Source organism: Ostrea edulis, chromosome 7, assembly GCF_947568905.1.
Source record: "Ostrea edulis chromosome 7, xbOstEdul1.1, whole genome shotgun sequence".
NCBI classification, from domain to species: domain Eukaryota; kingdom Metazoa; phylum Mollusca; class Bivalvia; order Ostreida; family Ostreidae; genus Ostrea; species Ostrea edulis.
In genome coordinates this window covers 80,015,789-80,032,414 of record NC_079170.1, presented here as the reverse complement: position 1 = coordinate 80,032,414, position 16,626 = coordinate 80,015,789, and the positions used below count along the sequence as shown (strand labels likewise).

The 16,626-nt window shown below is 37.9% G+C and overlaps 2 protein-coding genes across 2 annotated transcripts in view; one reads left to right on the top strand and one right to left on the bottom strand.

The window, feature by feature from the left end:
- LOC125654447 (N-acyl-phosphatidylethanolamine-hydrolyzing phospholipase D-like) overlaps nt 1-16,626 on the bottom strand; it is a 142,777-nt gene that overhangs the window by 52,850 nt on the left and 73,301 nt on the right. The gene's annotated exons all lie outside the window — the stretch shown is intronic.
- LOC125650167 (uncharacterized) lies at nt 1,280-8,595 on the top strand. The gene is made up of 2 exons (XM_048878195.2): nt 1,280-1,370; nt 1,609-8,595. The coding sequence occupies exon 2, from the start codon at nt 1,716-1,718 to the stop codon at nt 7,896-7,898; it is 6,183 nt and encodes a 2,060-aa protein (XP_048734152.2). The 5' UTR covers nt 1,280-1,370; nt 1,609-1,715; the 3' UTR covers nt 7,899-8,595.

Below are 16,626 nucleotides of genomic sequence, written 5' to 3'. Positions count from 1 at the left end.
GTCCCGGTAGATCGAGCGTCATACTTTGCAACGAATCTTCAACATATATCTGATTTTCTATATACGGATTCTGCAAACTGTGAGAGCAAAAATTCCCAGCCATCGTCCATGGCGGTTATGGCTTAAAAAGTGACAAACGTTTTATTCGACCGTATCGTATAAACATGCGATTTCGATAATGAGTTTTGATTGGTCTAAATTTTAGTCACGCACTTCCTTGTTAAAGTACAGTTATATAATTAATGATGATGCAATAATTTCTGAGCGCAATGATACAAAACATTTAGAGTAACCTTGAACTCGTGCATCTTCCGATACCAGTCTCGGGGGATCCGCCCCCTCGACTGGTATCAGAAGATACACTCGTTCAAGGATACTCTAAATATTACTTAATGTCTTAAAAACAAAATCTACAGCGCCTGTAATAAACAAGTATATAATTTATGTGATACATGTATCTAAAATATGTAAAACTTCTACGGTACCAATTCTGATGCACCAGATGCGCATTTCGACAAATAATGTCTCTTCAGTGATGCTCAACCGAAATGTTTGAAATCCGAAATAACTATGAAGTTTTAGAGCTAAATATAGCCAAAAACAGCGTGCCAAAAAAGTGGATCCAAATTCGTCCAAGGATAAAAGCTATGCATGAGAGAGATAATCTTTAATTTTGAAATGAATTTCTAAATTTTGTAACAGCAATTAAATATACATCCGTATTTTCAAGCTAGAAGCGAAGTAATTAGCTACTGGGCTGTAGAGACCATCGGGGACTAATAGTCCATCAGCAGAGGCCTCGACCCAGGGGTCATAATGTAAAACTTATACGGTACCAATTTTGATGTACCAGATGCGCATTTCGACAAATAATATATTTCTTCGCCTTGGTATGAATACAACAACACATCAATAAATATATATATATATATATATATATATATATATATATATATATATATATATATATAGGTAACAAATAAAAATGAAACACGAAGATGTTTAGTAAAGCTTTAGCGCTTTCATTTCAAATCTTCAGAAGCTTATTTGAAATGAAAGCGCTAAAGATTTACTAAACGTCTTCGTGTTTCATTTTTATTTTTTACCTATACTATTACCGATCATTGCGAAAAGTAACTATTATCTATATATGGGGCTCACGGCGGATGTGACCGGTCAACAGGGGATGCTTACTCCTCCTAGGCACCTGATCCCACCTGTAGTGGAATGTCAAGAGTTATCTTTCTTAGCTTGTGTATCATTCTGATTTAGAGTTACCGTTCTTTGTATAAAACGGCGCAAAAATTGCACGCTTCTTTGTTTCCACGTAATCGAGCAAACTGTCTAGAAAGTCAGTCAAGCACCTTGATGTAAGTTTATAATTATGTTGCTTATTATTTTGTCAAGGATATGCATACTGATATGCGATGTATACTTAAATTCACTTCTTTAGAAGCTCATATTCATTTCGAATTTCCTCAGCCTTTATTTTGGTATGTTCTGCAGTCTGTAACAGTGAATTCGTGAATTTATTCAGTCATTGAGTCTGTGTGCGTTTGTGTATGAATGAATGTTAGCATTTATTAGTGTTTCTTGTGTTTGTTGTAGTTCTTACGGCGATCTTATTGATGAAAATAAAGTCCGTAAACTAGCTGTCGAGTTTTGTCGTCATTACCGGGGCAGCATAGTAAGAAATCAAGACGACTGTCTGCAAGATGATGAATCTAGACGATTTCCAAGACGATGGTCCAGTCAACCCTATCACAGGAAAGAGAACACGGATCCTTACAGAAAAAGGACATGAAAATCACACAACACAAGTAAGAAAGTTTGAGAGAACATTGAAAGAAGCAAAACACATATTAGAAGAAGAAACACTGATATTCCAAGAACTACAAGACTACAGTGACGTGATAATTCTTAACCAGTGTCAAAGGAGAACTGAAACAGCCTTATCAAGGTACTCAAAGATTTCACAGGATTTCATAGACTATCTCAACAGAACAAATACCGAGGAGACCCTAATGCAGGCATCAACAGAACGTTTTATCAGAGAAACAGTAATTACAAAGACTGAAATATTACCGCAACACATTCAGGAAACAATTTCAAAGGCTAAACAGGTGGACTCTCCAACACCACTTAATTCAGAAATTGCCATCTCACAATTAGAAACCAAACCTCCTGTAAATACTTTATTAGCACCCCAGTCAATGATAATGGACACTAAATCACCTTCAGTAAAAACATCCAAGGTTAAAAGTCCAGGATCTGCAGCGAATTCTCGACGTTCCAGGCACAGCTCAAACATTTTTAGTTCTTTATCGTCATCGGGCTTGATTATGCAACACAAAGCAAAGGCTGAAGCAGCCAAGGCCAAACTTGAATTTGTCAACCAAGAAGCAAACTTACAAAAGGAGCTCCTGATTCTCACAGCCCAGAAAGAAGCAGCTGTAGCTGAATCAGAACTTAATGCCATGCTGGAAGAGGTCAAAGGATCCATCATTGAAGATCTCAGTGAAATTCAACAGGAGAGGACAAAGAGCTTTGTTGATGAACAGAATCTAGCACTTCAATCAAGTGAGCGTACCCCAAAGATAAATGAATATGCTATACCTCCGCCAGACCACGTTGAACCACTTGAGCCTCTACCAGGCCAGTTAAGTTTCATTAGGCCCATACCAGGTCGTGTTGACATCTCGACTCTCCCACCTGGTCAAGAAGAAAGAAAGTATAAATCTACACCTATGAATCCTCGTGCACCCTCTTTCCTGCCGGAACTACAATCATCTATTCTCAACTACCAACCTGCACAGAACAGTAACCAAAATCATGGGATGGCTAGTGAATTGACTAAGTTTTTGCTGAGAAAGGATTTACTTATGTCAAGATTCTCGAATTTCAATGACCGCCCTGAAACGTATTCTCTCTGGAAAGCCTCCTTCAGAGCTGTCACTTCCGAGTTAGAAGTAAGTCCGCTGGAAGAATCAGATTTGCTGGTTAAGTGGCTAGGCCCTGAGTCGGCAAAATTCGCACAAAGCATAAGAACATCAAACATAGGGAACCCTACGAGGGCATTAGCGAAAATATGGGAGAGACTAGAAGAGAGATTTGGGGCTCCTGAGATGGTGGAGGCATCTTTAAAGACCAAGATAGGCAACTTTCCTAAAATAACAGTTAAGGACAGCAAGAAGCTATACGACCTGTATGATATACTGATGGAAATAGAAGCGGTGAAACAGAACCCAAAGTACACACAACTTCTGAGCTACTATGATTCATCGGCGGGTGTCATTCCTATCATGAATAAATTACCCACCCATTTACAGGGAAAATGGTGCGACAGGGCTACCAGATACAAAAGGGCTCATGATGTAGCGTTTCCACCTTTCAGTGTGTTTTGTGACTTTGTCAAGGACATGAGTTCCATGTTGAATGATCCAGGCCTTACATATACTGTGGATAGTTCCACTCCATCAAGAACAAACAGACCACTTGCGGATATCCGCAAACAGCCTACTGTGTATACCCGGAAAACAGAGGTCCAGGAAGATTCGGAACAAGGAAAATCGGAAAAGTGTCCTATTCATAACACCAATCATTCATTGAACAAATGCAGAGAATTTCTCAAGAAACCGTTTAGGGACAGAAAGAAGCTCATACGCGACAAGAACATTTGTTTCAGATGTTGTCTGACAACAACCCATATAGCTAAGGACTGTCAAGCCTCTGTTCATTGTAATGACTGTAGAAGTCAGCGTCATGCAACAGCACTTCACATGATTGAAAGGAACCAAGGAAGCCAAATGCAGAGCACGGCATTTAAGGAGTCATCTCAGGGCACACCCAGGAAGGAGCATGGCGGGGAGCCCACCAATGACCTTGTATCTAAATGTACTCAATTGTGTGGAGAGAACTTTAAAGGACGCTCGTGTTCTAAGACTGTACTAGTACAAGTCTTTCCAAAGGGACAGCCTAACAAAGCAGTGAAAGTGTATGCCATCCTAGATGACCAAAGCAACAAGACTCTTGGTACTTCTGTTCTTTTTGATGCGCTGGGCGTTGCTGATGACAAGTTTGAGTATTCACTGTCTTCTTGTGCTGGAAAAGTCTTGTTGTCAGCAAGACGTGCCAATAATCTCTGTATTCAACCTTGTGATGGCAGGGAGACGTTTGATTTGCCACCAGTGATCGAGTGTGACAACATGCCAAATGATCGATCAGAGATTCCGACACCAGAAGTAGCGAGATGTTACCGGCACCTGCATCATATTGCACGCCATATACCGGAACTTGAGCAATCCGCAGAGATAAGCCTCCTTGTTGGTAGGGATCTGCCGGAAGTGCATCATGTAAAGAGTCAGGCAATCGGTCCTAGACAAACACCATTTGCGCAAGAATTGCCATTGGGATGGGTGATAATTGGCGAAGTCTGCCTTGGACGATTTCATGCGTCCAGAACAATCCAAGTGTCCAAGACGTGTCTGTCTAAGGATATAAGGCAAACAATTCTGCAACCTTGTGAAAACACACTGAATATTAAAGAAATCCATGACAGCCTGTCCAGAGAAAAATTTGGTACAGATAGCAGTATATTTGTCAAGACTAGGGATGATGACAAGATAGGCTTGTCTATCGATGATAGAGAGTTCTTGGCAATCATGGACATATCCTTCAGAAAGGACGGCAATGGTCACTGGACAGCACCTTTACCATTCAAGGAGCAACGACCCATCTTACCTAACAACAAGGTCCTAGCTTTGAAACGAGCCCATTCCTTGGACGTTAGCCTGAAGAAAAATCCAACTAAGCGAGACCATATGGTTACCTTCATGAAGGGTGTTATAGATAGAGGAGCAGCAGAAGTCGCACCACCAATTTCAGAAGGCAAGGAATGCTGGTACCTGCCACTCTTCGGGGTATACCATCCTAAGAAGCCCGATAAGATTCGAGGTGTTTTTGACTCGTCAGTGGTGTACCAGGGAATATCGCTTAACAGTGTCTTGTTGACCGGTCCTAACTTAACAAATAGTCTGCTCGGAGTCTTACTTCGTTTCCGTAGAGATCAGATTGCAGTGATAGCTGACATAGAACAAATGTTCTATTCATTTTATGTAAAGGAAGAGCACCGGGATTTCCTCCGATTCTTATGGTATCGCAACAACAACCCAGAGGATGAGCTGATAGACTACCGCATGCGAGTGCATGTGTTCGGCAATACTCCATCACCAGCTGTAGCTACGTATGGATTACGTAAGGCAGTAGAAAACGGTGACAGAGATGTTAGGGATTTCGTTGAAAGGAACTTCTATGTCGATGATGGACTGGTTTCTGTTCCAACCACAGATGAAGCTATCGAGCTGGTGAAGGAAACTCAGCAAGTATTGAAGGAGCAAGGGAACATTAGATTACACAAGATCGCATCTAACAGTGTAGCAGTTATGAATGCATTTCCCACTCAGGACTTGGAGAAAAGCTTGACTCAAGTCAGCATTGGATCAGATGCTTTACCAACACAGCAGAGCCTTGGTTTGTCATGGGATCTTAACTCAGACACCTTTACCTTCAACAACCAATTAGAAGACAAACCATTCACCCAGAGAGGACTCCTGTCTACCTTGAACAGCTTATTTGACCCAATGGGTTTCATAGCACCCTTAGTAATCACAGGGAGAATATTGGCCAGGAGCATTTGTAGTACAGATGCTGCATGGGACGATGACTTACCCGATACTTACCGACATGATTGGGAAAACTGGAGACAATCTCTGCACAGCCTTAGTCGCTTTAGTGTCCCACGAATGTTCATGCCTGGTTCCCTTAGCAAGGTTGACAAACCTGAGATACATATCTATTCAGATGCCTCTGAGAAGGCAATAGCAGCAGTTGCCTTTGTTAAGGACTCTGAAACTGGGAAATACGGCTTCATCTTAGGCAAAACAAAGCTTGCACCTTTACTTGGACACACGATTCCGCGCCTGGAGTTATGTGCCGCAGTCCTGGCTACTGAGATAGGAGACATCATTGGACAGAACTTAGATATTCCAATGGAAAATGTAAAGTATTTCACAGACAGTAAAGTTGTTTTAGGGTACTTAAACAACAACACCAGACGCTTCTATACATATGTGAGCAACCGAGTAGCGATCATTCATGGGCGCTCACATCCTGAACAGTGGAGATACATCTCAACATCTCGGAACCCCGCTGATGTTGGGACTAGGGGCGTCCCCAGCGTTAAGGAATTGATAGAAGGTATTTGGATTCAGGGACCCCCTCTTAGCGAAAATGATGATGACCATCAATGTGCAAGGCCAGGTAGTTTCCAGCTGTTTGATCCAGATAGTGATTGTGAAGTAAGACCATGCATCAAAACTACCAAAAATTCCACAGAGGAATTATCAAGACAGATGTTATCTAAGTTTGAAAAATTCTCCAGCTGGCAAAGGTTGATAAGTGCCATCACTGTGTTAAAGAGAGCAGGAAGGGCCTTCAAGGAGAAGTTCGTACCTTCCTTAAGAGAGATGTGGGAGCAAACAAGAGAGTTTATCATAAAAATGGTTCAGAGAGATGCATACTCGCCAGAAATACAGTGTCTACAACAACATAGACCACTGCCCAAAGAAAGTCCACTTATACATCTGAATCCATATCTAGATGATTCTAGGTTGTTGCGAGTGGGTGGACGCCTCAATCAGAGTGACCTACCAGTGGAGCTGAAAAATCCAGTTCTGCTTCCAAAGAAGTCTTATTTGTCAAGACTTCTGGTCTCACATTACCATGAAGAGGTCAAACATCAGGGAAGATTGTTTACAGAAGCGACCATCAGGAGTAATGGCTACTGGATTGCAGGAGCCAAACGACTGGTTTCCTCAGTTATCAACCACTGTGTTACATGCAAACGACTACGTGGTAAGATTCAAGAACAGATAATGGGCAACTTACCTTTTGAACGCACCTCCACTGGACCACCATTTTCCATTGTAGGTGTTGATGCATTTGGACCATGGGAAGTTGTAGCCCGCAAGACAAGAGGTGGCCTTGCACATAGAAAAAGATGGGCAATCTTGTTCACCTGCATGGCCATACGAGCAGTGCATATTGAAATCGTAGACGAGATGAGCAGCTCTGCCTTTATTAATGCCTTACGGCGTTTTGTATGTATACGAGGATCAGTGAAGGAGTTCTGTTCAGATCGCGGAACGAACTTTGTTGGAGCTTTGGATGCTCTGAGAGTAGATGGTGTATATGTAGAGCAAGGACAAGTACAGGATTTTCTCCATAAATCGGGAACAATCTGGAAGTTTAACCCTCCTCATGCTTCACATATCGGGGGTTCTTGGGAAAGAATGATAGGTATGGCCCGCAAGATCCTTGACGCAATGCTGCTTCAACACAAGGGTCAACTTACCCATGAAGTCCTTCACACGTTCATGTACGAAGTGTCAGCCATAATCAACTCTCGACCTGTGACTCCAATATCAACGGATCCTGACAATCCAGTCATCATTAGTCCAGCCATGCTGCTAACTCAAAAGACTGGGTTTGACCCTATACCTGATTTGGATGATGATATAAAGAACTTGTACACAACTGGATGGAAACGTGTATGTATGTTATCCAACATGTTCTGGAAACGATGGAAGGGAGAATATCTGAGTTGTCTCCAAGCTCGAAGAAAATGGAACCAGCAGCGAGAAAATTTGAAACCAGGGAATGTAGTCCTAGTACGCGATTCCACAACTCGTAGAAACCAGTGGCCCTTGGCCTTAATTCTTCGTGTCTTTCCTTCCAAGGATGACGGTAATGTTCGTGCGGTGGAAGTTCGCATGGTCAAGGATGGGAAACCAACAAATCTAGTGCGTCCCATATCTGAACTCATTCTCTTGTTAAGGTAACTCTCAAGGTTTAGTCTGCAACTTACAGTTCTAGTCAGTTATCATTATTATTATGTACATTTTTGTACTTAGTGTAGTATTATGATAGCATATGTTGTATTCTAGTCAATCCATTATTAGTCTTTGTCCTAGTCATTTGTCAAACCGTCCCTTTATTGCGCATGCAATTTGTGTCTGTCAGACCAATTTATACTAGTTTTGAATGCCTTGCAGGAATAATTGATTTGTGATAGTGGAGATATTTTACAATATCTGGCGAGGAGTGTAGTGGAATGTCAAGAGTTATCTTTCTTAGCTTGTGTATCATTCTGATTTAGAGTTACCGTTCTTTGTATAAAACGGCGCAAAAATTGCACGCTTCTTTGTTTCCACGTAATCGAGCAAACTGTCTAGAAAGTCAGTCAAGCACCTTGATGTAAGTTTATAATTATGTTGCTTATTATTTTGTCAAGGATATGCATACTGATATGCGATGTATACTTAAATTCACTTCTTTAGAAGCTCATATTCATTTCGAATTTCCTCAGCCTTTATTTTGGTATGTTCTGCAGTCTGTAACAGTGAATTCGTGAATTTATTCAGTCATTGAGTCTGTGTGCGTTTGTGTATGAATGAATGTTAGCATTTATTAGTGTTTCTTGTGTTTGTTGTAGTTCTTACGGCGATCTTATTGATGAAAATAAAGTCCGTAAACTAGCTGCCGAGTTTTGTCGTCATTACCGGGGCAGCATACCACCTCTGGTGTGTCCAGGGGTCCGTGTTTGCCCAACTATCTATTTTGTATTGCTTGTAGGAGTTATGAGATTGATCACTGTTCGTTATCTTCACCTTGTATATATATATATATATATATATATATATATATATATGTGTGTGTGTGTGTGTGTGTGTGTGTGTGTGTGTGTGTGTGTGTGTGTGTGTGTGTGTGTGTGTGGTTCTAGGTGACAACTTGAAAATAGAAATAGTTTTCAACAAAATATGTATCTAGAATACAGCCATCATATAAGCTCAAGGAAAACCGGAGAACTGTTCAGTAGGGCACAACATTATTATGTTCGGGATGTTCGCCGGCGCCCGATCTGCTGAATAGGCTTCAGAAGTGACACATGTCCCTCCACCACATGGGTATATTTTCCATTTTTAAGAAATATTTTTAATTCATAAATGAAAATATAGATAAGTGACTGCAATGGGTAAAATACCTAGTTCACCAAATGAATGTCAATTTCTTTACTTTATATTTTATCACTTGACCATGACAATATAGAAAGATTAAAATTTGAAATACTTTGTCGATGTACATTAATCCGAGGCGAAATTCAATTAAGTTTCAATAAAACTATTCCTCCTTTTGTTTTCTTTAATTGAAAACGTTCATAGAACACAAGATTAGATGCTTCTTCAGCAGTTATTTTCTTCATATTAAAACTTGACAATTTACTAAAGTTTATCAGCACAAATGCAGATGACAAATCACACCACTAAGTGAAATCGGTGGATATCCTGGTTTGACCAGTACATATATGTTCAATGTAATAAGCAGCTGATGGAGGCACATATTATCCACTAGAGTCAATATCACTACCATCATGGGGTACTATATGGGAAAAAGAACACCCCCTGTCAAAAATATTTCAAACACAATATTGTAGGTCTAAGTGTTCAAGTTAATATGTGCATTATAACACAAATCTTCAAATCTCATACCATTCAAAAGTAGCAATTATTGATGTTGACTAGGTGTAAATAATACCTATGATATATATGAATATCCAGTGTCTGATTGGATTTGTGGTGGTCCCTCTAGAGATGTGGAAAACTGGGAAATATGTTCTTTGAAAAGTTCACATTCTTGTTGGTATCATGCACATTATCTCATATTATGAATAACTATACTGCAAACATTCCATGCATCACTGTTCGTTATCTTCACCTTGCATCAACAAATGTGGGGGGGGGGCAATCAGCATGTATTCAGGGTCTTTTTATTTACTCAAACGGTGGCCAATATGATTTTACGTTCAAAATCAATCTAGCCACACGTGCATTTCTACAAGATTGCATCACAGGTACCTGAAGTATAGATACAACTCCACCCCCTTTTTTTATTTTTTTCCCGCGACAATTTCTCTGAAATGTGAGGATTCCCTGTCTATAACATTCCACTTACGATTCATGTACTGTTATCGTGTCACGCTTCTTGTCAGCTTTTGAGACTGATCATCTATCAGTATGATAAAATGAGTACAAATTTTGTAATATACCATGCTAATGTTATATGCCATACTAAATTGCATAAATACTGTTTGACGTCACATATGCATGTCAAATATATATACACGTTTTTACCTATATGTACATTTGTATAAAGGGTGAAGGTAACGAACAGTGATCAATCTCATAACTCCTATGAACAATACAAAATATATAATTGGGCAAACACGGACCCCTGGACACACCGAAAGTGTGGTCAGGTACCTAGGAGGAGTAAGCACCCCCTGTGGACCGGTTACACCTGCCTTGAGCCATATTTCCTCATCAGGTAAACGGTGTTATCCGTAGTCAAAATCGTTGGGTCAAGAACGGCCTAACAATCGGTATGAAACACGTCAGGCAGCCTTTGACCCAATCATATTTTATATTGACGAACTAGATCGTTATAACGACCACAGAATTTGCGAAATGCTTACTTCGATCGAGAAACTGTTAGTATTTAGTTCAATATCATTATATATATATATATATATATATATATATATATATATATATATATATATATATCATATTGTGTAGCATGATTATATGCCAACATGCTTTGTGAATCAATAAATAAATTGAGTCATATCAGTAAAAGCTTACAAAAGGCTTTAAAACGATTACATAAATCGAAATAAAGATGAGAAAGATAGGGGATCCACTTATTTCAGAGAAATTATCGCCGCAAAAAATATCAAAAAGAAAGAGGGAAGGGGGTAATTAATATCCATACTCAGTTCTTAAATATATATGTTGGGTATGTACACGCAATTCTACACATCGGCTACGTGTGCAGTATACAAAGAACAAAACGTTACACGTAAATTCTCTATATACTACCCTTAAAGTTTTGTGTCATTGTATAAAACACAGTCAATGTTGTCTAATTTGATTGTTGACGACTTTGATTTCGGGTATTCTGAATACATCATTATTTTGATTAAAAGAAGTTACCTTGATTTTCCGATTTCAAAGTTGTACAGCTGAAATCTTCACGTCGTATTAGCCATGTGCGTAGTAAGTGCTTCTTTAGACGCTGATTCAAACTACACGACACACTTCACCGGGTTATATTTGTATATAATGCCCTGTCATGTGTTGTCAAATCAGGGAAACTTGACTTATTTTAAGCGTAGAATAAAAGTATTATTCCGATATATTTTTATATGATCTTAAAATAGAGATTGTGTATGCATATCCAAATACATATTGATCAAGGCGGAGCAACTGTCATGACGTACATGTATCAGCTCATTATGGTTTTATTACATTACCAAGTTCATTTATCACCTTAACTGTACTGCGGTCTCCATATGAGTGAAAGATTCTAAAGAGGACGTTTAACATTATATAACCAACCACGCGGGTACTTTAAGACAGGTTATAAAAATCTTTACTGGGATAAAATCCGCTAACGATGTGACGTCATAATTGAAATAAGTACATCACTAAGTATTTATCAAATTCCGATTTTATTTTTATGTAAGTTATATTTATGCATAAAATAAACAATGATCCAAAAAAATATGGAATGTTATACTGTTGTCGTGTAATTTCTTTCTGGTCAATATGAAAGTAAACTGATGACGCCATAACTATACATCGAGTGGCGTTGACACATGTAAAAAATTTGTTAAAGTGTGCCTTTTGAATATCAACAAAATGTGCAGTATTTAAAATATGTCATGGGATGTACGTAATATATATGTGAAACGCTGAGAATTATTGATACTATGTTGATTTCATTCATTGAAAATTTTGTTTAACGGGGAAACATTCCATTTAGCATATCGATCTGATTTTCCTCTATCACACACTGAAATAAAACTGCAAAAGTATCACACTACGCCGCATACTTTTAGAGACATTATACACCGTGTGAAAGGTCATAAATTAATGTACACTGAAATTACTGATAGAATCGTCTGTTTAAAACAAAAACTGTTAAGGAATTTAGCTCCTGAGCTTTAGAGCACAACTCCACCGGATGCTACAACTAAGTATTTACAGGTTCAATACTCATCCCATTGGTGAAAACATATTACACATCTATTACTGAACCCTATCCAGTTGAATAAAAGTGTGCCAATTCAAATTGTGAAAGGGTTTTGCAGGGACTATATTTTGTTGCGGAAGGATTCATTAATCAAAAAGTTCTTAATCTGCGTGATATTACAGTTTCTGGTTCATCTAAAATATCTTCTATTTATATACTCCTATACGTGTATTTCACTTTTATAGCTTATGATACAAATAGTTGAGATTGGAACAAGATCAAATGTTGCAATATATTATTTGGCTGATATATTTTTCAAAATAGAACACCAATTCTTACCAGAGTTTAAATCAATTTACTCGAAACTCTGTATAAAAATTCAATATTTTCGCCAATGTTGTAAACATTTGCTCTCTAATCCCCACTTTCTTAAGTTCCAATTTAAATTTTAAGAAAAGGCCTTGAAAATTATGTGAAATTTTAGAAATTAACATTGCTCCTGATATGTCTTTTTAAACTCTCAAATTTGTTAGCATGAATTTTTTTCGTATATCAAGTGCAAAAAGGTCATTATTTATTACCCTTACTTGTATTAAACTTTTTTTTTGTATCGATAGAAAACATGATTATGTATCTAATCCATGAATCTATTTTATGTAATAATTGATTTCTGTTTCTTACATTGTGTTGACACCAACAGACAAGTTTAATTGAATATATTATAAAGTGCAACAAGGTCATGTTTGGAAAACTGTAGCTCAATAACAAGCATTGCGACTCTAGTTTTTCTTTTCAGTTTCCCAATTCTCCCTTAACGTAGAAATTGAAAATACACTTCCCAGAAAAATTGACATTACTCCAAATGTCAGGTACGAACCTCTTTAAAGAAAACTGCATAGCATCAATGCAAAATGTAAAACATGGGCTAAATGGTTTCGTGTTTAAATGTTTAATAATTATTTCTTACTGACAGTCGTAGGATTCTATCAGTAATTCTGATAAACTATGGGTGTTTTACCGCATTATCGCCAGTTAGACCAATATTTAAATCCTGGGGTAGTGTGCTACGTTTCCATTTTCTATTAATCTACATTCGTGATCTATTTATAAAAGTCATGCAATGACGTCATACGGAAGCGCATATTTGCCATGTCGTTATGATTCAAAATGGTCTCAAGTAAACAACCAAATAGTTTTTAAAAATTGGTAACTCCCTATCTAAGTGTTGGACAGATTTTAAAAATTATGCAGTTTACGTGCACAGATGGAGCATCACCTGCCTTAACACACCCGCGCAACATAGTTTTCTGGAAACCAAACTGATGTATGTACAGCTATACACTGTTCTATTATCTTTGTATTTTGTTAGCGCCTTATAGAGGCGATTACCTTTCTTATTTTCTATTTCATACATTCTCCAAAGTATCAACTTACTGTGGCTTTAGAAAAACCTCTTCAACAAAACTTCACTGTTTAAGTAAAAAAAAGACATTTCGAAAGAAAATCAACTGCTCTCAGAGTTTGGGAATTCGCCTACACTGTATACCATCGGTTAAATGCTTAATGCTAGGACTGAGACAAACCACAGAGTTTTTGTGTTGCATTGTGGAAGGCTTGAAATCTGATAAAAACACAATCCTTAACATTACGTTGTGTGAATCCATATCAAGGAGAATCAGAATAGATGTCAAATTGTGAGTGGTATTATTGCACAATTTTATATTGTTTCCTGTATAGATTCTCTAGAGAAAACGCGGGCTTTCAATGAGCCATTAACCATGTACTAAAAGGCCCGGGAACTAACTCTTCAGACATTTGGGATGTCACATCTGTTTATCTAACTCAGTGATTGTAACGTCACATCCTTTATACATTATGGATGTATTTTTTTTTTTCGTCCCATCGAAAATCTTTCACTCATATTGATACGTTATCAACTCTAGCTGCTGTACCGCTATGTATACCACAGAGGGTCGTAACAGTGATGGTTCTTTAATGTGTCAACGCCTGCCGCAACACAGGACCCCCGTTAATAAATAAAGTACTGCAATCACGAGCGTACGGTGAAAGAGCAGTCATTCCCTTTTCTGTTGAGGTCGGACGCAGTGATGACACGAGTTGAACTCGAACCCACAACCTCACACAGTGAACGCTCTAACCAATGAGCTACCGCGACAATTAATGGACAAAAACACTTTGTCAGTTTCCGAAAATGTAAGCAAACTTGTATTTATCTGCAGGCAATTTCAAAATACTCTGGAGTGTGGAGGTTTTTGGGGTTGTTTTTTTTCTCTCTCTCACGAAAATTTTATGAATATTGTTTTGACTGAATGTCCCCCATTCAGAACGTAGTAGGCAAAGTCTATGCATCACCTCATCGCTCAGCCAGAATTTGCCGTGTACATTGCGGAGAGCAGAGACGGGCACATACAAATATATTGCATAATTATTTTTTAAGACAATAGGCAGAAAAATTGGACGTTATCTTCTTTTCTCAGCACCAATGCAAAAATAAAAAAGAAACATGTACCCAAGGGTCAAGGATAGTGCACTGTATAACATATACATATGTGTATGTAAACAATGGAGGAAATTCAAACCACGAATAAATATTTCTCTCCGATCTATGGTGTCTCTTTTTACATTGTTTTATGCCTCAGGAAGCTTAAGTACATGTGTCATTATCACAGAACACTAATTTATCCACGTTTTAAGAATTATTTTATCCCACTGATTCATAATACATAACAATGAGTGCAACTCCATCTACATCTTTACGTGCCCCAATGAGATATATTTGTGGATTAAAAGTTATTTACACTGTTTACCAACTGGTTTCCGACACCCCTTTACTCCCGGTATTTCTTCTTTAATGATTGAAATCCCCTAATAAGAGCTGACCCTCCGCTGTATATTTTTAATTATGTTTTGGTTGAGAGTCATCTCATTCAAATCTCTAACCAAGGAAGTGCGTAAACACTACGGGGCATATAAAATCAACACGAAATGTCCATGATGTTAAGAAAAATTCCCCATGAAGACCATTGTTTACTTTCTGTTTTTGTTCTTGCAAATCTTACATCTCAACCAAGAAATATCATTGGATGATTTAGTTTTAGCTTAGTGCGTCATCCTCCGTCCTAAATCCATGTTTTGAATGATAACTGATGTCAAGGGTTAGTGCGAGGTAACAAATCAATAACCCTTGACTTGTGAAGATGGTAAATCAAGTGTTGCAAATTGAATCTTTTTATTAGTGGGTGCAAAAGAATACCAAATATGGGAAGGGGTCAGTGGCAATGTCATGGGATGAATTAGTTACATGATTGACAACTCGATGATGTACATTTATGCAAAATTTCGTTTCGTCATTGTACTCTCGAGAAGATCCGCCTCCTCGTGTGCAATAACTCAACAATAATTTGTATACACTATCGTGTTTCATTATGTAACTATTACGAAACCTGGGTACTACATAACTGTGTTGATTTATAAGCCCTTTAATGCAGAAACGTCGGATCAGTTGAAGGCATATATAAATGGTAAACACAATCTGTGTTGAACGTGTGCAGAAGTAATTTGTCGAAGAAACAAATTTCATTTTGAAAATGCATGAGGGTGTGAACAACGTGACGCGATAAAGTTCATGTCCTCATGCATTTTAAAAGCTAACGTTTATATCTTATATTTTCATTTTATTTCATTTCTGTCGAAATTTTCACCCGTTGATTTTAACATATTTTATTGCGTGGATACAAGTTCCAAAACTTAGATAATCCTTTGCTTTAAACAATATGCAATTACGTATGACACACAGCCTTTTCATGCAGTAAAGTTGGATCCTTAGAAAGCATATAGAAATGACAAATACAACCCATGTTGAACTGGTGCAGAAGCTATTTATTCAAGAAATACATTTAGTACAATTACATATGTCATATGACTATATAAATATTCATCAGTGTAAAAACAATATAGAGAAAACATGATACTACCATAATGTCTATTGCTTAAAATTTAATGCTTCAATATTAACTTGGAGCACAATCAAAATTAAACCTACCGCTATCACGTATGTATTTCTCAAAACTAGCAAAAAGCTTCACATTACCTCTTCAGAAAGATTCATCACCCAATAATAACAAATGAACATTAATAAGACGAATGTTGTTCTAATATGATAAAATTTCCATCGTGGAAAATCATGCATCCGTTACAATAGAAGTAATATATGTAATAAGGTTCATTCGCGAATTGATCACAACTGCAGAACATTCATGAAAAAAATGGCTACCATCACAATTGATAAAGATATCAAGGGCGAAACCATTGGAAATTGCAATGTTAGGGAATGTGTGACTCGTATGATCACGTGACACTATTAAGCGAAATACTCGGGGGTATCAAATGTTCCTGCTCCCATACATTTCCCCGACAAAAGAATTAACATCTGTATAGTGACAACAATTAGCATAT